The following is a 22,538-nucleotide window of genomic DNA, read 5'->3' as shown; positions in this document are numbered from 1 at the left end:
TTGATTTCAACAGTGAACATTTCACTGTTATTTTTGTACTGCTAAATTGTACTTTGATCTTCTTGTGGCAGTGAGTTCTATAGGCTGGTTACACACACAGACTTTCCTTTGTTCTGCCTTGAGTTTCATTCCACGTCTTCTTGCTTTATAAGAAGTTGTTCTGTAAGCAATCTGTTAATACTTGCTTGAGATGCTGTTTTCTGTATCTTCAGAGAATTACCTGACATAAAATTAAAGTACAAATGTGTTTCTGGACTTGAATGTATGGAAAAAAATTGAATTTTTTACATTCACTTAATCTTTTAATATTTCTTTGCGGCTGATTGACTTTAGTCTTCGTTCTCCTTGTGTCTCTTGGCCCCTTGTTAACCAAATTTCTTTGGCTGCTTTCATAGTTGTTCATTGATAGAGCTATTTGATCCATGTGCACGGTCTCCTGTCTTGTCTGGCCAGTGGTACGATACAGATGCTCTGGAGCAGCTGCCGTTGCCCATGTACTACCAGGACAACCTCACAGCCTTTCAGAAGCTCCTGCTCTTACGGTGTTTCCGGGTGGACCGGCTCTATCGGGCAGTAACGGACTACGTTACTCTGACGATGAGCGAGGAGTAAGTCACTCTGTTCTTTCAAATCCAAACCACACCATTCACGTATTTCACACAGAATTGCAGTTGTAAATCAACAATGTAGATGATTTTGTAATTTGCCTGAACAACAGAGCATGATTTGTCCCTGTATCATTTCCACGTGCAGTCTGCAGTGAGCTTTGATGGCTAAGTCACCTTTTACACAAGATGGCTGCTTTTGTGCAAATTAGCAGTTTATTTTGCTTCTTTCTCCTACCAGGTATGTGCAGCCCCCAGTGATCAGCTTTGAAGCGATCTTTGAGCAGAGCAGTCCTTACTCACCAGTTGTTTTTATCTTAAGTCCTGGCTCTGATCCTGTCAGTGACCTCATGAAACTGGCCGAGAAGATAGGCTTTGGAGGGGATAAACTCAAATTACTCGCCATGGGACAAGGCCAAGAAAAGGTAACTTTGGTGGGAGGGGAGGGACGTGCTGTGTGCAAGCCAGTTTGTCTGTGAATTGCAAATCGTGCTTCTAATGTTGAGGGCCTGTCCAAATTTCCTTTCCAAAGGCCTGCTCTATTTAAAATGGAGTTCCTTTGTGGTTCAGACATAGCACATGGTTTGCCAGCCTGGGAATAATGCTTCCCTGTAATGGGAAAAGGGGGCATTTGGGCTGATTTTATGGTTGGGGTAAGGGTAGATGCAGAATGATACTGTCATCTGTTAAAAAATAGTTGAGCTGGGAAGATGTTACTCTGCAGCCTCGCAAAAGTTAATTAGTGACCCTGTGTCTCTGTGTGTGGACATGAGGTGAAGTCACAGTGTTTGTTGCCAAAAAGATATCCTGCTGCTCTTTTTGTCATTGCTGTAGCTTTCCTTTTTGTTATGGACACTAAGGCAGGGATGCCCAAAGCTCAGTAACTGCCTGAATTTGCTGTGAATTCAGTCATTAGGAGAACTATTAGATTCATTTAGACCACCGCTTCCTGGGCTCTGATCTTCACCCTCTTTTGGGACATGCACACTCCTGTACTGTTTTGAAATATTTCAATGCTTTGCATGACTTTGAATTTCACAAGGAATTAATTAAATAAAAATGCATCTCAGAGCAACTTCTTGTGGTATTGGAACAGGTCTGTTCTCAGCAAGGAGCTTTCTGGTAAATCTGCTAAAACTAAGTGAAAGGCTGAGTGTGCAGGAAGAAATCCATTGCGCTAACCCATCAGGGCCAGTTTGCTCTCAGGAGAAAGGGAGAGTTACTCACGGACGGTTCTTTCCCTCTCTTAAGATTGCTTTGCAGATGCTGGAGAACGTGGTGGTTACTGGAGAGTGGCTCATGTTGCAGAACTGTCACCTTTTGGTGAAGTGGCTTGTCAGTCTGGAAAAGGCCCTGGAGAACATTACGGAGCCTCACCCGGACTTTCGCCTCTGGCTCACCACTGACCCGACAGAGGGCTTCCCCATTGGAATCCTGCAGAAGTCCCTAAAGGTACCGTGCAGCGGGGACACCCGGGTCAGAAGGGCACGTCCTGCTGCTCTTCTAGAGCAAAACAGCTGGGCTTGGGGAGGAGCATGACCAGAACGTGCAGCGTGTTGACTTGGGCTGTATGTCCTAACTTTTTGTCTTTATAAGCCAAATCCTTTTTTTAATCATCCTGTTTATCTTCTGGTGATTTTTCCTTTGGGTGAAGGCTGTTCAGCAGTTGTTTGTTTGTTTGTTTGTTTGTTTGTTTCTGAAGCAGTTATTTCAGAGTAGAGGTTTGAGAGTCAACCTGGAAATGTGACAAATGCTCTTTAGACTCCAATGCTGCCACAAGTGAGGAATATCCGGAGAGACAGAAATAGTCGTGTCAGTCCTGATGCTGAAGTGCAGGAGCGAGGTCTGTGTCTGGCCTGGCAGCAGTGCCAGTGGCGCAGACGTCCTAATAGGATAATGGTTTCCAGCTGCTACTTCAGGCTGCAGCATTTATCACCAGCAAGCTGAGCTGATTATTTTGAAGGCACAAGCCACGATGCTGTCCTAATGTTATTTGCTATGGCTGCTTCACTGCTGTTGTGGTGAACCAGTCCTGTAAATGTAATAATTTTATTTCACAGTTTTTTAAAGGCAGTGGCACGAAAGCTTCAGCCAACATGTGCTCCAGGGCATCAGTGACAGCTCTGCGGGGGCTTAGTGCTGCGCTGGGGAGAAGTGAGCATGAAAGCATCTTTGAGACTGCAAATCTGCACTTTCTAGGTCTAGCCATGGGCAGTGAGAACAGAGGTTTGATGGCACTTTGACAAAGCTGCCAGGAAGCTGGTTCTGCCTCCATTTGATGATCAGTAAAGTGATATCAGAGCCTGTTAAGCTGTTTCACTGTGGTGGTATGTAGGACACACCAAAATGTGTCAAGTACTATTTCAGTAAGATAAATAATAATGTCTTTCCAATAACATGACTATTTCTGAAGTAATACCAAGTTTCTCTTTACATATGTGTGTTTACCTTGATGAACTTAAAAGGTCAGTTTCATATCTTTACTTAAGAAAAAATTGCATATTTATATGAATTTGGAAAGCTGTTCAAAAGTTTCAAGCTTCCATTGTATACCTTCCTTAGAGAGCGTGATATGTTTGCAGCTTATTTTCCTGGACTATCCGGTAATTGATGGCTTCCCTAATACTTTTGATAGGTTGTGACAGAACCACCTAATGGTCTGAAACTGAACATGAGAGCCACCTACTTCAGAATGCCCAAGGAAGCCTTAGAGCAGTGCCCACATCCTGCCTTTAAATCCTTAGTCTACGTCTTGGCATTTTTCCATGCTGTGGTTCAGGAGAGAAGGAAGTTTGGGAAGGTTGGCTGGAACGTACCCTATGATTTTAATGAATCTGATTTCCAGGTAAGAAAATAATTACAATGACTCTCATATTCCTGAGTTGCTCAGATTACTTTTGAAAACAATTAATCTATCCAGCTTTAATCCTTTCTCACATCCTTTCTTACCTTTTTTTTTCCTGCTGCTGTGGACTCATGTAAATTCTCAATCTTCTATAATGTCAATTTTGGCCACTAAAAATTAAGCGGATTCCAAATGCTTCATGTTTATGTTGCCTCTCTCATGGGTTCCTTTTCTTATGAGGATTTATACTTTTCAATTATTTGAGAAAGAAATGATTGTTACTTTTCAAGCAAACCTATGAATATGTATAGCTGATCTTCTTATCTCACGTGTTCCAACAACTTTATTAGGTCTGCATGGAAATTCTTAACACATACCTGACAAAAGCTTTTGAACAAAACGATGATAAAATCCCCTGGAGCAGTCTCAAATACCTTATTGGGGAGGTGAGTGTGTACAATGTCACTAAGGAACAGTTGCTGGTTAAAGAATCCAGATCCATGACACTTTCTTTCCACACGGGCTGTACCCTCCAGCAAAGCCGCTGGAGAACCTCCCCTGAGTGATCCTGAAACTCCAGTGCAGCCCTGAGCAACTCCCTTAATCTCATTGTCTCCGTGAAATGGGGCCATCGTGTGTAACAGCACAACAGGGGAGTTATGGTGCTTAATTAATTTAGAGTGAGGGAGCCCTGGGGATCCTCTGATGAAAGGTACTGAACCGCACAACCTCGCGGTATTTTTCGTGCTGCGCAGTGTTCCTGATGTGGGAGCTGCACGCAGACGTCTAAAGCTCTTGCGGTGCTGGGTGTGAGATGTGCCGGGCAGCAGCTCTAACATTGATGTGACTCATTTCTAGGTCATGTATGGTGGGCGCGCAATTGATAGCTTCGATCGTCGCATTCTGACCGTCTATATGGATGAGTACCTTGGCGATTTCATATTTGACACATTCCAAACGTTTCATTTTTATAAAAATGACACAGTTGACTATAAAATACCACAAGGGGTTGAAAAAGATGACTTTGTTGGTAAGAAATGCTTTTCCTGATACCTAAGTCAGCATTATAAAAAAAAAAAAAAGGCTTCTTACAGTATTTATTATCTCCATATGACCATTGCTGGAATTGAGTAGTTGAAAAGAATGTCAAGCATTGCATGTGAGTGTGAGTGTGAGTGTGTGTGTGTATGTTGCAATCCACTGATGCTTTATACCAGCAGCCCTTTGTAATGCGAGCTCACCAGCCAGCTCCTCATTTCTTAAAAAAAATATTCCCCAGGTAAACAGCGTGTTAGTTTTTTTAATTATTAAGTGATACATTTCCATGGGGGAGAGAGTGTGTGTGTGTGTGTGTGTGCGCGCGCGCGCGCATATTTCATGCTTAAAAATCTTGAGTTGAGCCTTGCAGTGTCTCAACCCCAGATTATTTTTCCAAGCAGAGCAGTAACAAAAATGGCTCATGCAGTTCTCTGCAGTGTTGTTGTTGTTTTCTTTGCCTGGTAGCTGTGGTTTAATATATCACATCTTCAGGAAGCACGGTTTTGTATTGCAGAGGCGATAGAATCTCTGCCACTTGCTAATACTCCAGAGGTGTTCGGTCTTCATGCAAATGCTGAGATTGGGTATTACACACAGGCTGTTCGCGATATCTGGTCTCATCTTCTTGAGCTGCAGCCTCAAACAGGTCAGTTCTCCATTGCTTTGATGTGTTTTGCGAATGTGACTAATGAGGTGGTCTCACTAAACCATTTTTGTTTCAGGTGAAACTGGTGCGGGAATTAGTCGCGATGAATATATTGCAAATGTTGCTAAGGATATAGAAAACAAAATACCGCAAGTATTTGATCTTGAGCAGCTACGGAAAACTTTTGGACGAGCGATAACCCCTACGACTGTGGTGCTGTTGCAGGAACTGGAACGTTTTAACAAGCTGATCATTCGAATGGCAAAGTCATTGGCTGAACTACAACGTGTAAGTAAGAACACGGCTCCAAGATGCTCATTCTGGTTTTACCTGCCCCAGGTGGGCTCTCAGCCTCTCACCGTCTTTCCAGGCCTTGGCGGGGGAAGTCGGGATGAGCAGTGAACTGGACGATGTGGCTCGGGCTCTTTTTAATGGACAGATTCCTGGCATCTGGCGGCGCCTGGCCCCCGACACACTCAAAACACTTGGAAACTGGATTATTTTCTTCGGAGCTCGGTATAACCAGTACACCAGCTGGGTAAGTGTCTCCAGACAGGTTTTTGTGTACTATGCTATGGAAATTGGTGCAGAGTCGGTGAACATGCAATGATTTAGATAAGTTACTTGAACTAATCACCACCTAGATCGATAACGAATCACTGCATGACTATGGCTGTAAGAGAGCAGCTGAGGCAGGTGTGGTGGGAGAAGCAGCTGCCGCAGGTTGTCCTCTGTGACTGCAGGTTAACGAGGGGGAGCCAAAGGTGATGTGGCTCTCGGGCCTCCACATCCCCGAGTCCTACCTGACCGCTCTGGTTCAAGCCACCTGCAGGAAAAACAAGTGGCCCCTGGATCACTCCACCCTCTACACGGAGGTGACCACGTACACGAGAGCAGAAGACGTCACCGAAGCGTCAACTCAAGGTGGGCATTTTTATGATTATTTGGCAAAAATGATGAAGTAGTTAATGGGTGAAACTGCCTGGCGTACTGAGTAAATGACTGAGACGATACGTGTGCAGACACGACCCTTGGGTTTGCATTTCACAGTCCCCATGATTTCCGGGGGAAGGAGCCGGGCTCTGGGTTCTGCAACCACCAGCTTCTGCCTTCTGCTCTTTTCACCCACAAGCACGTGTTTGAACTTTCACTTCTCCCCTGCTCTATCCTTATATCTGTAGATATATTTTCTTAATGGCTACAACATTACCAGTCTTAGCAGGTTTATAAAGATCTATTTACACCATAAATAATATACTGAAGTATATTTAAACAAAAAGTAAATGCAACAATATATGATTTATTATGTAAATGTATCTTTGTAAAATTTCTATGACTAGCAGCGCTCTAATTACTAAAGATAGCAAACTCTGGGTAAAGAGGACAGCTAAGCAATGCTTTTGAGTACTAAACCTGAGGGGAAAAAAAAATCTGATTGTTTTTGCTAAATCTAACTTTCAGTTAAAAATAAGTCACCTCAGGGGCTTACCCAGACTGCTCTTTATTTACTAACATTTAATCTTGGTATTTGTACTAGAACAACTGCACCCCCACCCTTCACCTGTTGCTCTAACGAGCAGCCCCACAGGAGTTAGTTAAAGTAAGTTAGCTCTTACAACTGGGCTATTACTTGGGCAAGTAATTGGAGTTGGCACTCACGGCGGGGAAGAAAAGCAAGAAAAGCAAATTGGTTTTTATTCCTAATAATGTTTAGCTATCTACCTAGTGCAACTGAGGATTTTAATTTGGGGAAAAAAAAAAAAAACAACATAGTAGGTCACAGTTGTATTATAAAAACAAACACCACGCATAAATGTACCTCTGTGTAGCTACCGTCTGGCATGATGAAGTGGGTTTTGTCATGACCAAGTGCCCAGGACAGCTACTGCGGGGACGCTGGTGCTGAGCTGATGGTCAGTAGCTCTGTTCACGTGGGGTGTTGCGTTCTCTGCCTGCACAGGCTGCTTTGTTTCCGGGCTATTCCTGGAAGGCGCAGCCTGGGACACGGAGCGCGGCTGCCTCGCCAAGAGCCAGCCCGGGGTCCTGGTGGTGGAGCTGCCGGTGCTCAGGATAATCCCCACAGAAGCGCACAGGCTCAGGCTGCAGGTACGGCCTCCGGGGGCACAAGGGACAGCGAGGATATTAACTGCTGTTTCCACATCCTGGGAGCTGGTAGTGCCCCCCGCTCGTAGCACCAGCCGCGGTATTTTATCATTAGCGCTGGCGTGCAGTTGAACACTGCTCCTACAGGAACCACCACTAAAGATTTTATTTTCTAGGAGTGACAATCAAGGTGGGGGGTTAGTAAATACATTTGTTGCCTCTTTTCCATGCAGGCAATTGGGCCACTCATAGTTTCTGCTCTCTTTTCATTATTTCCCATTACCAGTTAATGACATAAAGGGTATTTACATTTTCTGGGTATCAGTCATTTAACACTGAAGCCCGTCATCTCTCCTGGAGGCCCTTCTTGTTTCCCGCTTCACGTGGTGCTTCAGGCTCTCAGTGTCCTCCTTTCCTCCGTGCTCTTTCAGAACACCCTCCGGACCCCCGTGTACACAACCTCCATGAGAAGGAACGCGATGGGCGTGGGCCTTGTTTTCGAAGCTGATCTTTACACTACAAAGCACATTTCCCACTGGGTCCTCCAGGGCGTTTGTCTCACCTTGAATGCAGACTGACCATTTGAAGGTGGCACTAGATCTCCACAGACTCCACCTCTTTGGTTCCGGAATTAAACTATGCAAAGATTCACACCATGGGTGGGAGAGTGTTTGCTTAGGCACACCTGTGTTAAATAGTATGGTACAACCAGACTTGTACTATCAATAAACACATTTGAAGTAAAATGTGTTTTTCATAATTTGCATTTCCTTTTAGAAATGCTCCAAGCTGGTCATGTATATAAAAGGTGATAAGTTAGTCTCGCACACACAAAGACTAAGGTTTGCCTGGATTGTTGTAAGAAACGTTTTTAATTGCCCAAAGCATCACTTCTGCTGTGTTTAGAAGCGGTGCCTTCCATCATCCTTGAACAAGTGGCAGGGTAGATCAGTCATACAACACATCGCCATAAAAATATGGCAACACCCACAAAAAAACCAAAGCCACTGCTGGTTAATGCAAAACACTTAAAAACCACAGAATAACAAACTCTCCTTAACCAGCCGTTTTCCAGGAACGCGGCTTTTCCCCCTCCCTCCCCACCAGTCGTGAGATAAATCCTACCGCGCAGCCGGCCAGGCGGAACACCGACGAGTCGTCCTCGGGCTTCAGAACAGCAGGTGAGCGAGTCGCGCGGGCGCACGGGGCAGTGGACGGTCAAACCCTCCCCGCGGGGAACCACCCCGCTGTATAAGCTGTCATGCTGCACAGGACATTCAGCAGGACCACGGGTGGGGAGAACAGGGAAAGCTCAGGAGGGGCAGAGTACGGCTGGCGGGGAAGGAGCGAGGGCAGGCGGGGACCCCTCCCCAGCTCGCACAGGGATTACACGTTCTGAGGTTTTGAAGGCACATCATAAGCTTAGCAGCATTTGGGAGCCATTGGTTCTTGCTGGTCCTACTCAGAGGCTGCAGACAAGAGTGAAGCAGAGGTGAGCTGGAGGTGCTGATCAGAATCTAAGAAAAATGGTCAAATTTGTGCTCCTTTCCCCAAATGATAAACTCTCACAGCTCTCAGTATGCCTTTCTTTCCTAGGAAAAAAAAATAATAATAAAAAAATACTCAAGTAGTCTAAAAGCTGTAGGGTCTACCTGTTGCTTACTGCAAAGGAGTAGGGGAACCAGGGCAAGTGCAAGGCAAGACCATCCAGTCCACAAGGACAAAAATCAAGGATGCCAGGTTCTCCTCCTGTTCAAACTGGTTACATTAGGTAAATTTAAAACTAAAGACACACATCTTAGAGGAACAGCTCAGGTTTCCAAAGCTGGCAGAAGCCAGCACTGAGGATGCCCAGAACAAGACTAGGGTTTTCAGGAAACAAAAATAATCCCTTTACAAAAAAAAAAGTGCAGGTTAGAGCATGAAGAACCGTTTCCATATTGGACAGCCAGTTAACGTTTTTCTCCCTGGAAAAAGAGCTCCGAGCCAGTATGGAAGGTGCTACAGGAGCAGTGTACTGACTAGTGTAAAATGTGTAATAGAGCCAGTCAACTTAAAAAGGAGAAAAACAAACAAAACCAACAAAAAACACACAACCAAAAAACCCCAAACCACCACAAAACAAAACAAAACAACCAATGCAAACAAGCCAGTGTTCATACTATTTCTCTGAGGATCATTAGCTCTTTTAAGGAGTGCTTTAGCCCTCCCCCAAATGCCTTTTTACTTAAAGCCACAAACAAAAGTATTTATAATGTAAGTAATGCTTGCTGAGACTGTCAGGATTCTGAGAAATTACAAAGACAATTTGCGATTGAGAGCACGTGCATGTGAAGGAAAAGATATCCTTGGATTTTTTTTCAATGTCCTTACAACTGCCTTATTTTCATTGCTACTGTGAGACAGGCTTTGTTGTGGAGAGTCGGGTTGTGTCTGAAGTGCTCGCATACACAGTGAAGACAAAAGACCCACTGACAGTTCAACTGTTGACAGCCAATACATGTTGCTGCAGGTTTCTAGTTAAATTTGTTTCACTCGTATTGATTAACAACGCAGCCTGCAGCCCGTGCCTTTGTCCACATGTGTAGTTACAATACATGGAGCAGTGCTCAGAAGCAAGCGGTCAGGTACCCCTGATTTGGCCACAGCATGGATAGTTACATACCTTGCCATATGAACACAGTCGTTATTAGGTTTCATTAGAGGAGCGTAATCTATTAATGATGTATCTGGAAGAAGTTTGGCATGCATGGGGCATCAAAAGAAACTTTACTGCAGGTGCTATTTATCCTACAGGATCACAGTGCATCAACAGCAACAGAGCATTTTAGTGATTTTACTCAAACAGTTCTATCTGTCCCTGAGTGCTTTCTGACCACCTTGCTGCCATGGACCTGATCCACCGCCAGCGTCTCGACCTCCGGCTGCGGCTGCGATGGCGCGACGTGGTGGATACGATGGGCCACCCCAATGTGTGCCTTGTGCGGCTTCTCTCGGGCTGGGCTGTGCGATTCACCGGGCGCGCGGTCTGAAGCGATGGGTGGAATAACTAACGGCCTCTCCTTAATAAGATGCACCTCGGCTGTTTCCCTGGCCAACAGGAAGGGCGTGGGGTCGGGCATGGCATCCACGGGCTCTCTCAACAGCAGCTTCCTGCTCTCCGACCCTATTCTGTAGGCTTCTTCAAACTCGGGGTTGAGCGGTGTTGACAGACTCTTCTTCATTCTGCGCCGTGGAGTCTCGGGCAGTTTGTCTTTGGGAGGGGACGGCTTATAGCTGGACAAGACGGGACTGCCGGAAGGGGTCCCCTCCGACGTCCCACTTGAACTCATCAGCTTCTTCTTCGTAGCGTGCAGTTGAGAAGTTAAATAAGCAATAGTGCTCGCTCTCTGCTCTAGTTCACTTGACAACATATTGAGCTTATGGCTTTTCATTTTTAACTCTTCCAAATACTTCTTTTCTCTTTCTTTAATAGTATTTTCCAGCACCATTATCATTGCATTCTTTTGTTCAAGTTCTTTCAACAATTCATTATTTTCAGCTTCTTTGACTTTCAGCTGAGCTTCAAGATCTTCGCACTTTCTTTTGAGTTCATCGCTTCTTGAACTACCATTTCCTAGAACAGGAGAAGCACAAGTGTTTCAAGTTAACAGTAGCCACTAAGTAAAACTTGCTCAAATTGGAGCCATTTTGCAAATCCTCTGGTTCTTAAGAGGAATTTCTCCCACGGCAACTGCCAGACTGGCTGGAACGTGATGGAGCAGCTCTCGGAGCTCTCCAGGAAGACAAGGTCAGGCTTCAGGTTCACTGCTCCGCTTTGTGGTGTAATTACAGCACCACATAAGTTTTAATAATAGTCTCACTCTTCTGCCCTAAAAATTCTGGTTCCCTGTCCCCATCCAGGTGTCTAGTGAGAGAGAACCGTCAGCAGTTCTACACGCTGTTCCTGGCTCTTTCCAATTATTTCCTATGGGACTTTGTTAATTCATAAATAACAGTAAAGTTGAAAACTACTCCTATACCTTTAGAATTTGTAAAGTCAACATCCCGAGTGCAAAGTATTCTCACCTCCTTGTAACTGAGAAAATACAAACATTGAAAAAGATGAAGTTTACCATGAATATTACAAGAAAAATGCGATGTATTCCTTACCTGACAAGTCTGAACTCTTTACAGTCAGCTCGTAGGTTAAATCTGAGGAAAAAAGTATTGTTCTTAGAACAAAATCATCTGCCCCGTACACCACCCAGTGAGCACGCTGGCATATTATACGTCAATAAAAATAGAACTAACTCTTCCCCATTCTAAAGCAATAACAGGAGATCCACTGCAAATCATCAAATCTGCAAAACAACTGGAACTATCAGGTGACATGTCCCTGATACCCCCCTCTTTTTTTTTTTTTTAAATAAATCTTGGCTTAATGATCAACAAATGTGCCCTAAGATAGGTGCTGAGCACCCTGACTGCAGCCCCGTGCTGGGCTTTTTTGCCGCAGTTTCGCTGCTGAAGTCGGACGCGGTTACTCCGTCCTGTGCACAGAACGCAGCACCGAACGAGCGCGGGCGCGCGGCCCCGGTACCTGTGCAGTGCTGCTGCAGGCGGCGGATCTCGGCGTGCAGCCCCTTCAGCGTGCTGGCGTGTTCGCGCTGCAGGAACTGCAGATTCTTCTGGGCGCTCTGGAGCTGGTTCTCCAGGTTGGGAGCTGCCATCCTGGGATGCACTGACCCTGTCACAAACAGATGGAGAACTGTAACAGTGCGCGTACACAGATCCTCACTCCACAGCCACGATCGGCAGGAATACCTGAATTCTACTGTTAATGCACTGATATGCAATCGAGCAAATGCCACAAAAGGTTTTTCTGTTTCATGACTATTTAAATTAGAGCGCTATTAAAAAAAAGGGCTCTAAGTTCATAGAAAGCCTAATTATACCCTAGGCCAGAGCAGTGTAGGGAACTCATTGGTTTGGAGTTAACACATTCAGAGGATTAACTTCAGACAGACTAAGTCACTAATCCTGTTACAAGATAAAAGTGGAGTTCTGAGAAATGGGCCAGTATGTCCCGCTGGCTCGTTGGGGTTTTCCACTTACCTCCAGGGATACAGCAACTACCGACATCCCTGGGCAAGAACAAGGAAGAAAGCACTAAAAAGCACCATCTCTAAAGAGAAATGTAAAAGACGGAGCCTGACACGCAGCCAGGCCCAGCGGCACTGTCACGGATGCTACGGGGCAGCTTGGCCGAGATGTGCAGGGCAGCCGGGGGACAGGACGGCGCGGCCCGGGGGGGACAGGACGGCGCGGCCCGGGGGGGACAGGACGGCGCGGCCCGGGGGGGACAGGACGGCGCGGCGGCCTCTCCTGTCCCAAGGAACCCAGCCATGGCGGCGGGACTGATACCAGGTCAGGGTGCTGGTGCTCGAGGAGCATCAGCTTTGTCATTTCAGTACAAAAGGCTACATTCAGCTTCTGTGCAGTTCTGTAAAAGCAATTACAGTATTTAGGTTACAAAGATAAGTAAAGAATCAGGCCTCCCGTTGCCTGGACAACCATCTGCAATGGCATTAGAACCACAGTCTGTAATTACGGGACCACATGTGCATAACGTAGACCGTAATTCTGTCCCATGGATGCCTCACAGGCAACTTAACGGGGTGTCTCCATTGGGGTCTTATTGGTTTGTAGTTTTATGACAAAAATTTGATTCTGCAAGTGTAAAATTGGTAGAGCGTGCACTCAGAGCCAGTAACACACTTTCATCATTCCCAAACATAACACAACCTTGCATGTAAATGTGTATTTTTTAGTTCCCAAAGAACACCAGACTCAGCTCCTGTGCCTTGGTAAAACATTTGGGGGACAGGGTTGGGGAGATAAATAAATGCACACAGAGCCTTCCTGAGTTCACGGGTGACCTTAACTGACATCTTCAACTGACTTATCCCTACACAGACATCTATTTGATTCTTAAAAAATAAACTGAAAGTGTAAAACACTTTCAAGGAAACCACTTTTGTGCAAGTTACAAAACAGAGCTCCTGGTTACTCTGTAACAGAGATCAAAGATTAAATCCAGGCTCAAGAAGAATGAGGGTGACAGTGCCAACTTGGTTGAGTGGAACAGGTCATTTCACAGTCACCACTGTTAGCAAACAAGCAAAAACTATGGACTACAAGTATTCTAAAAAGAGATTTGGCTAAATAAGAAATAAACTGAGTTGTGCATACAGGCTCCTGCTCTACGACGGTTTAGCCAAGCCGAGACTGTTCTGGGCAGCCGCGGCGCCGGGACGCCCCAGTCCCAGCACCCTCAGCTATTACTGTGCGCACCATTCACTTTAAGGATTGATGATATTTTAGCCGGGTTACATTTTTCAAGGTGACATCACCTTGTTTGCAAAGCTGCCTTCAGACAGACAGAAGCTTTACTGCATCATCCCATTTCTTCAGTGACCACTACACTCTCACCGACTGAATAATCATGTCCCGAAGGCTTTAGTGGCACAATGGTCACTAACGGTGGCTTCATGCCTGTAACTATGAACAGAAAGACTTCATCACTAGCAACAAATAGTAAGTTTATAACTCAGTCCTTGCAAATAAATGCATTTAAAAAAATAGTTTCTAAATGTTAGAGTAAAACAAGACTGTCACTATTAATCCCTTCAATTGTGTATTTCTCTCCCCCCCACCATCTCTTGCATCTTAAAGATCACACTGGGATTACCTGGCACCGTACACAGACGCTTTCGCCATGAACTCTGCTCAGAGCCGTGCAAACTGGTATTCATAAGGATCTATTCCGAGCCACTATTCACTTTGTACCTGTTTCATACCAAATCTTAAACCACAAAATCAGACCTAATAGTTTTAAAGCCAAAGATCTGGATGAAATGGATTTCAACTTAATACGCATTATGTGTCAACCGAGCTCATTAGCACAATATTAAAAATATTTCTGATTGCTTTTGCAGCCATACTTACAAGGAAATTGATATCACAAAGAAAAAAAAACCCCTCACATCTGCAGTCTGAACAGCTCTCAGACACCAGGATCTCCTGCATTTCACCCCGTTAAGTACAGCACTATTTCTCCCTGTAGGAACTTTGTTCGGCAGTGCCTAACTGCACAGCTGGCCCCGCTGCCAAAGCAGCAGCCAGCGCAAGAGAAAACGTTTAGCTTTCTAAAATAACACAACATTGCTTTATGCTCCTAGAGATATTACAGCTGACTTGGACACAAAAAGACAATACGGACAGGATCTGCAGTAAGCCAGGCCAACAACCGAGCCAATTCATCTGGCTCGGGGCAAGTTTACTAAACAGACCGTTTCTGAAGATCAGAAACGTGGGGTCGAAAGGGGGGAAAAGCCTCTCGGCACAACAGCCAAGCGGACCCCGGTGGCACCTGCGCCAGGGGACGCGGTTCTTCGGTCACCTGTGGGAACGCCTGTGCAGCCGGGTACGTCCCAACGCACCACCGTTCGTGCCCTGACACCACATATTCATACTGCTCGCACAGCTTATTCCGATTCCTTCAGCTTTGCCAGCAGAGGTTGTTCTATTTCTCTTGCTCGTCATTTTGGAATTGTTTACTACATGAAAAATACTGCTGAGCTGGGTAATTGCTTTTACTGAGGAATTACTCAATAATCAATACGAAGGACTTAACTTCCCTACAGAGAACACTGACTGGCAGCACTGTTTAAAGATCGCTCTGGCAACTGTTGTGCTTTTGGGACAGAGAAGAAAAGTACCTTCAGACACCCGAATAAAGAGCCTGGAGACACTGTTTGTATTTGATAGAGACTGAACCTGGGAGAGGAGTTTTCCCCACTTACGGTCAGTTTGCATATTTTGTAAATTCCATAACACCTTACAGCAAATCAACCTCCTTGTTTCCGTGGGTTGTGTAAAGATCACTGGGCACCATGCAAAAATATAAACACATTTTTAAAGCCAGGAACACTGACAACTGTCACAAAGTTAAACCGTGCATTGAAACTTGAAAAAGCTGTTACAAATTAACAGCGTGCCTGGAATTCTGCATTCTCAAGGGTGCCGTGAGTGAAACCGGCTATGACTGCAGAAAACCTTAAATACAAAAACATTAAAACATTAAATAAAATGTTTGTCTCAAATTTGCCAGCAGCTCATAGGATTCGATGCAAGTGAAATTTACTGACCCATGCAATCTCAAAGTTTTTTAAATGGGAGATGTAATGAAAAACAAACATAGTAAAAGAGAGACAATAGTTTCTTTTAATACAAGTCAATGAACATATTCCTGTGTCCCTGTGCAGTTGCCTTGACTTAGTTCCAGGGAGTTTGGTTAGTGGGATTTACAGCTAATCCAAGTTCCTTAAAGACTCTTTACCCTGATTCTTGGTGCGTAGCACTTGGCCACAACACACCCACCAACTGCTCTCATGGGCAGCTCAGATCTTACAGGAAACGTGGTCTTGGGAGGGGTCAGTCCGAAGAAAAATATAAACCTACTCAGGTACGTCTCCTGTTGGGGATTCGAAGAGGAAATCCTATAATGCAGCTCTGGGACTGCACTGACCTGATTTCATCTCCTGCTCTCTGGAACAAGAAAAAAATGTGCAGCCAAGAATACGGCTACGATCAAAAAGCACAAGTGAAACAGCAAAATGCAGGAGTCACCTGAGCCCTCAACAGCCCAGATGAGCAATCGCCACTCTGTCCCTATGGAAATTGCCTGGAGAGCTCTCAAAGCAGCCAGTCTGTGGCTGGATTTGGTCAGACAGATGAAGCCGGCGCTGGGAAGAAAGCTGGAACTGCGCACACCGCACCTGTGTCTCTAGGGTTTTCTTCCCCTTCCCCCTCATCTCCAAAGCAACTATTAAAAAAAACTTTGCTATGTTCTCCTACAACAGGAGCCGTGCAATGCAGAGCTCGGCAAACTCCCCCCGGCGCGCGTGTGTCACCTGATGAGGATGATAAATCATTCAACGGGGCACTGCAGCGCTCAGCGCTCACACGCCGCCCCCCTCGCGGCAGGACCCGCTCAGCACCAACAGTGCCCAACCTGCCACCGTTACACGAGCTGCATCAGCTCGTACGCTGCGTCCACCCTTAAAACCTAACATTTCCCATGTCTCAGGATCACCACCATCACTAAGTATTTCTAGATATCGCTAGGCACGCAGATCCTGGAGACAGCTCAAGGATTGAGCCTCGGGGCCTCCAGGCATTTTCTGATCTTAAGTATTTGGATAAAGGTCAACGTATTTTAAGGCAATGAGCTGCATATTAGGTGTCTCTGTACAAAAATCAGAGCATTGCTGTACCAGCATAAAATCAGAGCATTGCTATACCCCCTTGCAAGATATTAGTAAGGGAGATACTTATCTGTGCCTTTAGACACAGCCCAAAGGAAGCTACTGGAACGAAGCCCAAACAACGACTTATTTAACATTTTCATTCCTGCTTGGCATCCACTACTGCCCTGGTTTCTCTTCTAGTGAATTTGCCTGTCAGCTAAAGCCTTCTTATTAGCTGCATTTTCCTGTGAGTTAGATACATGTTTTGGCAGACATAGCAGTGGTATGCAAGGGCACTGATAAGGATGGATGTACATCCCGCAAGAGGGGCGACGAGAAACAGGTGACCAAAAAACTGACTCACTGAAGTACTACATCCCATTCACGTGATAAAAGTCATATAAAAGTGGGAGATCACGAGGATCTCGCCCTTTTTCCTTATGGCCGACATTAGGAGAGGACCTTGTGAATCATCCCTGAGAACCGAGGCCTAGTGACAGGCTGAATCCAGTTCCAGTCGGCTGCAGAGTCCAGTCCGGGATTTCGGGTGCCAGGATATGATTTTGCTTTCTCAGCTCCTTTTCTAGCTCTAATGCTTCTGGATGCTCTTTTACTCAGTTGATTCTCTGCCCTGCTTCCCTTTCATTTTCTGATCAGAGATTCTGTAGACTCTACCATTAATCTCTGGAAGATCCTGAGGAAGCGTAGGTTTTAGTATTTTATTAAGAAAATCATTTTTTGCTACTCCACAAGCAATTGGCATGGCAGCAGGAAGAATAACGGAGTGGATGCACTCCTGGTAGCGATGGTTTAACTCTAGATGAGCAGGCTGGTGCTCTGCAGAGCCCTCACCCCGTGCTGACGCTGCCTGGAGCCGCGGGGACCGACAGGCGGAGTTCACCCCAGCACCACAACCCCAGGGCTGTCACAATGGAACAAGCCTCAGAGTCACCAGATGTTAAGATCACTACTGGGACAGAGACTATTGGAGAATCAAATCAAAGGATCCTGCAGTGGCATTTTATATACAATGCTGTGGCTGTACAGCTGTCAAGAAAATGGCCTAATTTGGGCATAATTCACTTTAGGGAATCACCTAAGTAGCACAGGCTGCTTCGAAATAACCCCTTTAACAATGAGGAAGTCCATGTAATTTTTATTTTCTTAAAGAGACAATAAAAGCCCTCATGAGTGAGGCTATATCATAACTCAGAGAAACCGGCTGGTTCTCTTTTGCTAACATACGCTCCTTAGGAGTGGCCTTTCCATCTTGCTCCTCCCTTCACTCTGAGGATACAATAGTTTGTTATTTTAATAAAATCTCCATCAAAGCCACAGAACACAGACCGCACCCCACTCACAACGAGTCCATTAGAATATTGCAAAGACACATGTTAGTCTTTCTACGAAAGCCAATTTCTCTTGTCAGATGGGGAGTGAAAAGGAAATCAATATTCAGTTCCCCCAGACTAACACAGTATCAATGTTACACATAAAAATGAGCCTGATCCTATTTCTTTCGAAGTCATTAAGAAAGTTCTCCAGCTTCAGTTAAAGGCGAGTCAGGACTTAAGCAGGTAAGACAGCTGTGGGAGGTTTTGTACAAGGACATGGCCACTATAAGTCAGAATTCATGCTTAAAAGTAATGCTATACCGTAGAAAATTCAAAGTTTTTCTCAGATACCAAATATTCATTTATGAACACTTCATGTTCTCTTTTGATCTTATTCTCTATGATCAGTAACATGGGAATCACACAAGGATTCAAAGAAAATGTTATTTGTTTCTATTTTAAAAACTTTGCAGCAAAAAAATACTCTGCTGGTTTCACGTAAGTGACTTGGGTTGGGCATTTTTTTTTCTCCCTGTAACAGGAAAATAACCCACAACACAGTCACACAGCTCTTTAACTATCCAGCCATGGCTTTATCTCGCCCCTTCCACCTGCATCTACCGAGCAAGAATGTGCTGTCACGTTCCTGAAACACTTTGGAGTCACCTTCCTGGTCACCCAGCGAACAGGTCAGGGAGCCGCCGCAGCTGCCAACAACCTTGTTGTTCCACGGGCTGTTCTCAGGCGCTGGGGTCACCGTGCAGCTCTGCAGACACCTGCGCGGCTCTGGGGAAACACACCGACAGGAAACCCAACACCACCACCAAACAACACAACACCTGTAAGCAGGGCGGGGGGCGGCACAGGCAGAACTGCCGCTGCTGCAGCTCCAGCACTTACCGCACAAATTGCAGAAATGACCATTTTCAGAGTTTGCCTGGAATATTTGTGAAACACAGCAAAAGGAACTGAAGCCTTATGGCAAGTTAAACAAGTCAGTCCTCCTAGGAGAGATCCATTTACAGAGAACGGCTATTGCAACAGCAGCTCTACAGAACAGCACAACTATTCTTCAGGCAAGTTTAACAGGCTGAGGAATCTGCTTTCCTCTAATGCATTCTGTGATGCTGTTTCATAAGCCATTGATTTTACTATTATAGAACAGCAACTACGATCAAACACACAAAAATTGGTCTCCACTTTGCTAAAGTAAAGGTTTTGAAAGCTGCTGATGAAGGAAATCTAGTGGTGGTGATGACCTATGTCTAAGTCCTCTCTAAAGCAAGTGGTGCTTTATACTCTTTCTTACATAACGCAGGGATCTCAAACTGAGACAATGAAACTGTCTACGGCTTAAATCAAGCTTTCATAAGGAATGAAAAGCAAACAAGAACACACAATTTTATTACAAAGGAAACCTGCTGCTAATGGCATCACTCACACGATTTTTCCACGCAGACGGATGCGATACGCTGCACCTCTTGTGCCCTCGCCCTGGGCCCTGGCTCCGATTACAGGGAGCTGCTGTTCCTGCCGTACTTTCAGACATCATCCTCTTCAGGGAGAAGCCACGAAATTCTAGAGCTTTCAGTCAAGCAATGTTTTTAAGTAACACTGATCTTAAATCCTGTCTCTTGCCCAAATAATTAAGTCCAACAAGCAGCAATGTATTTTAACATTTTAAGTATAACCCAAAGGTTTTCTAGGAGTGAAATGAGAGTAAACATGCTCCTCCATAGCAGGAAAGAAACAACAATCCAAATAAAAGCTGCTTTTTTCCAAGGATTATTTAAGAAAAAACCAACAGCTTGCAGAAGTTCAGATAACAATAAAACATTATTAGACAAAATTGCTCATTGATCACATGGAGATACTAACACCCGTTTTCACACTGCTGGACATCCTCATTGAGAGGAAGACAATTTTTATATCACTTAAAAATGAGCAGATAGACTAATGAGGCACACGTTCATTGAAGATACGACACATAAAGGATGCCAAGTCTCATCGAGCCAGTAAAGGAATGAGAGGCGACATATAGCAGGTACCAACCAGGGCTGAACATTCAAACTTGGCTCCACTAAACACACTATTTATTATCTTCATTTGCTTTTTTTTAGATATTGCATTAATTAGTGCGCAAGAAAGGAGCAGAGTTTGTTTCGTCAGGCTGCAGACGCAAATGGAACTGGAGCTCTAGCAATAAGGATGCTTGAACGAAGGGCACCCCCGCTCCGCTGCACCCCGGCTTGGGAACACGCTCCCAGGGACACGCGGGCTCTGCCACAGCCTGACAGCCGCGGTGACGGTTACAGGTCCTGGCTCATTGCAGCACATCCGTACCAACAGCAGCACTGTGGAAGCTGCAATAAGGCGCACAGCCTGTGCTTCTCTGCATCTCCCAGCTCCTCACAGCGTTTCATTGTGCGCTGCAGCAGATGTGAAGGAGGCCACGGGACGCCAAACCAGAGACCTTTCATGCAACTATCTTTTTTCAACACCTAAATCCTTAGATTTCCTTTCTCCACCAGTGGTTTTGCTTTTTGAAGCAGCAGTAGGAAAAGTGATGTGCTTGTCTAATCAGAACGCATTTAACTATTTCACCTAAAGCATCAACATTAAGTTATTGGACACGCTGATTTTTCAGTAAATCGCTGTTCATCAAAAACCATCGCTGTTACTAACAGGCACACGCATATATATAGGTACACAAATATATTCATAAAGACTCACTTGTCAGAAATAATTAAGCATTATAAACGGTTTCAGAAAGATGGAGGGGCCTGTTCTCTCTCTCTAAAATTTGCAACTTTTAAAAAAAACTTTACTATGAAAAATAAGGTTAAAGATGAACTTGAGTAAAAAGATGAATTACATAATAGTGTTCTGTTTACACAAGTACTGCAATACATTACCAGTCCTGAGGAAATAAAAGCAATCCTTCAAAGTTTTGCTACTTTAAAACACATTTTTAAGCCATAGAAAAGTAATGAGACCCCTAAAAATTACAGTCTAACAAAGGAGCAAAAATAAAGTTGCAAAGTAGTTTATTACAACTGTATTCCCTCTACTATACTATTTATAATCTTCAAGAAATAGTTTATGTTACATTCTGGTCCACATTATGGAACAACAGCACTGTTGTTTCTTCTGCCTGCTGCTGTGAAAGGATTGACTAACGTAGTACATCTGGATGAACAAACACCTTGTCTTTAATACCTGCAGCCTCTTGAATTCGAGCACACAGAGGAACAGTTTGATTTTTGTAACTCCAATGCCAAATGCATTAAAAAAAAATGAAAAGCCCTGAAAGTATGCAATTATATCTGAAACCTGAAGTAAAGGAAACAACTTTAAGAAATGAAATACGATTGCTATTCTGGAGTTTGCAACAACTACTGGACCGAAACCTACAAACAGCACTTGGATTGGTCATGAGACCTTCACCTTTCCTAAGGGAATGGGAGGAAACTTTACATATCTACTAAGCACAAGTGTGGTAATATGATGAAAACAAGCAGTTATGTGTCAGTTTAGCCAATATGCTTTTTTTCTACTGAAGCAGTTGATACTTTCCTCTGTCATGACCTCTTGATCTTTGCTATTTCAAAAAAAAGACCACTTGAACCTCAATAGAACCAAAAGCTTGAAAAATTAGAAAGATTACAAGGCTGCCATTATCTGTTTATCAAGCAACGTTTTAAATAGTCAAATCAAAAAGCAACGTGCAGTTTAAGAGCATAGACACCTGTATTTAGTCTGTCCTCTCCCAGAGGTTCAGTCATAACAAAGCACTACAGAATTACATCCACTAATGAGTAAGTTATATGGAAAAAAGCACTGCATTTTCAGCCACATCCATTTGTCTTTTTTTTTCCAACTAAAGAGCATAATTTATATTGCAAAAACACCAATAAAGCTTTTTAAGCTTAAGCATCTTACCACCTAGGCAAAGCCAACAAGTACCCTGGATGCTTCTTATGCACCTGCAATGCAGATCAAAACGGGCAATTCCACCCTCAGGGCTGCCTCAGTTTGTGTGGTTTTATTTACCTTCACTGTCTCAGCTTTACACCATTTAATAAGGCAAACTCAGATGCATTCCACTGTTCTCCAGGGTGGGAAGGGCCCCTCCTTCCTCCCTGCTGTCCCACCCCATGTCCTGCGTATGGAAACAGCATCTATGCGGCTGGAAGAATCTTCATGTCTGAAGACGCCCTGCACTTCTTTGCTGCCATATCCACAAGCGACAGAAGGAAAAAATGTCCTTGTCTCAAACGAAATTACTCCCCAACCACTCCAAAACACACACAATCTACCCAGCTTCTCTGTGCAGGCCCCGCGCTACCCACAAAAACGACACTGTTGTCACTTTGGGAAGTGCAAACGTACCGTACAAAAGGAGACTGGGAGGGATGCAAGAGGATGCGCCGTGAGACCTGCCCGGCGCGGGTGGAGGCGGCAGCTCCACGGAGGCGCAGCCGAGCGGGCTGGGGAGGGCGGGGAACGGGCGGCCGCTCCCTCCACAAATTAAAGAAACGTCCTTGTCCCTGAGCCAGCAGAAGCGCAAAGATCGGGGGTGAAGTGAGCAGCAGGATAACCTGCGGGATCACCCCTTTTCTCCTCTGCTGCGTCAGTGACCAGAAAAAGGGCTTTTTATGCTTTTAAGAGAAA

General features: G+C 44.8%; 2 protein-coding genes across 12 annotated transcripts in view; one reads left to right on the top strand and one right to left on the bottom strand.

Moving 5' to 3' along the window:
* DNAH10 (dynein axonemal heavy chain 10) overlaps positions 1–7,895 on the top strand; it is a 48,101-nt gene extending 40,206 nt beyond the window's left edge. The window contains exons 63-74 of the mRNA XM_082066182.1: positions 454–608; positions 847–1,030; positions 1,857–2,057; positions 3,241–3,450; positions 3,801–3,896; positions 4,309–4,480; positions 5,003–5,134; positions 5,211–5,422; positions 5,505–5,672; positions 5,878–6,058; positions 7,095–7,240; positions 7,669–7,895. Coding sequence (XP_081922308.1) covers positions 454–608; positions 847–1,030; positions 1,857–2,057; positions 3,241–3,450; positions 3,801–3,896; positions 4,309–4,480; positions 5,003–5,134; positions 5,211–5,422; positions 5,505–5,672; positions 5,878–6,058; positions 7,095–7,240; positions 7,669–7,815 — 2,004 coding nt within the window. The 3' untranslated portion in view covers positions 7,816–7,895. The remainder of the gene's footprint in view (positions 1–453; positions 609–846; positions 1,031–1,856; positions 2,058–3,240; positions 3,451–3,800; positions 3,897–4,308; positions 4,481–5,002; positions 5,135–5,210; positions 5,423–5,504; positions 5,673–5,877; positions 6,059–7,094; positions 7,241–7,668) is intronic.
* A 197-nt stretch (positions 7,896–8,092) lies between these two features.
* Positions 8,093–22,538, bottom strand: part of CCDC92 (coiled-coil domain containing 92) — an 84,212-nt gene continuing 69,766 nt past the window's right edge. For 10 of the 11 annotated variants that reach the window (XM_082065841.1, XM_082065844.1, XM_082065835.1 and 7 more), the window contains 3 exons: positions 11,820–11,966; positions 11,390–11,431; positions 8,093–10,853 (listed from right to left, as the gene is read on the bottom strand). In XM_082065841.1, the coding sequence (XP_081921967.1) occupies positions 10,078–10,853; positions 11,390–11,431; positions 11,820–11,949 (948 nt within the window). In that variant the 5' untranslated portion in view covers positions 11,950–11,966 and the 3' untranslated portion in view covers positions 8,093–10,077. The remainder of the gene's footprint in view (positions 10,854–11,389; positions 11,432–11,819; positions 11,967–22,538) is intronic. The other variant, XR_014185438.1, reaches the window with a different exon arrangement.

Source organism: Streptopelia decaocto, assembly GCF_964273445.1.
Source record: "Streptopelia decaocto genome assembly, chromosome: 15".
Lineage (NCBI taxonomy): Eukaryota > Metazoa > Chordata > Aves > Columbiformes > Columbidae > Streptopelia > Streptopelia decaocto.
This window is presented reverse-complemented; position numbering and strand designations above follow the sequence as displayed.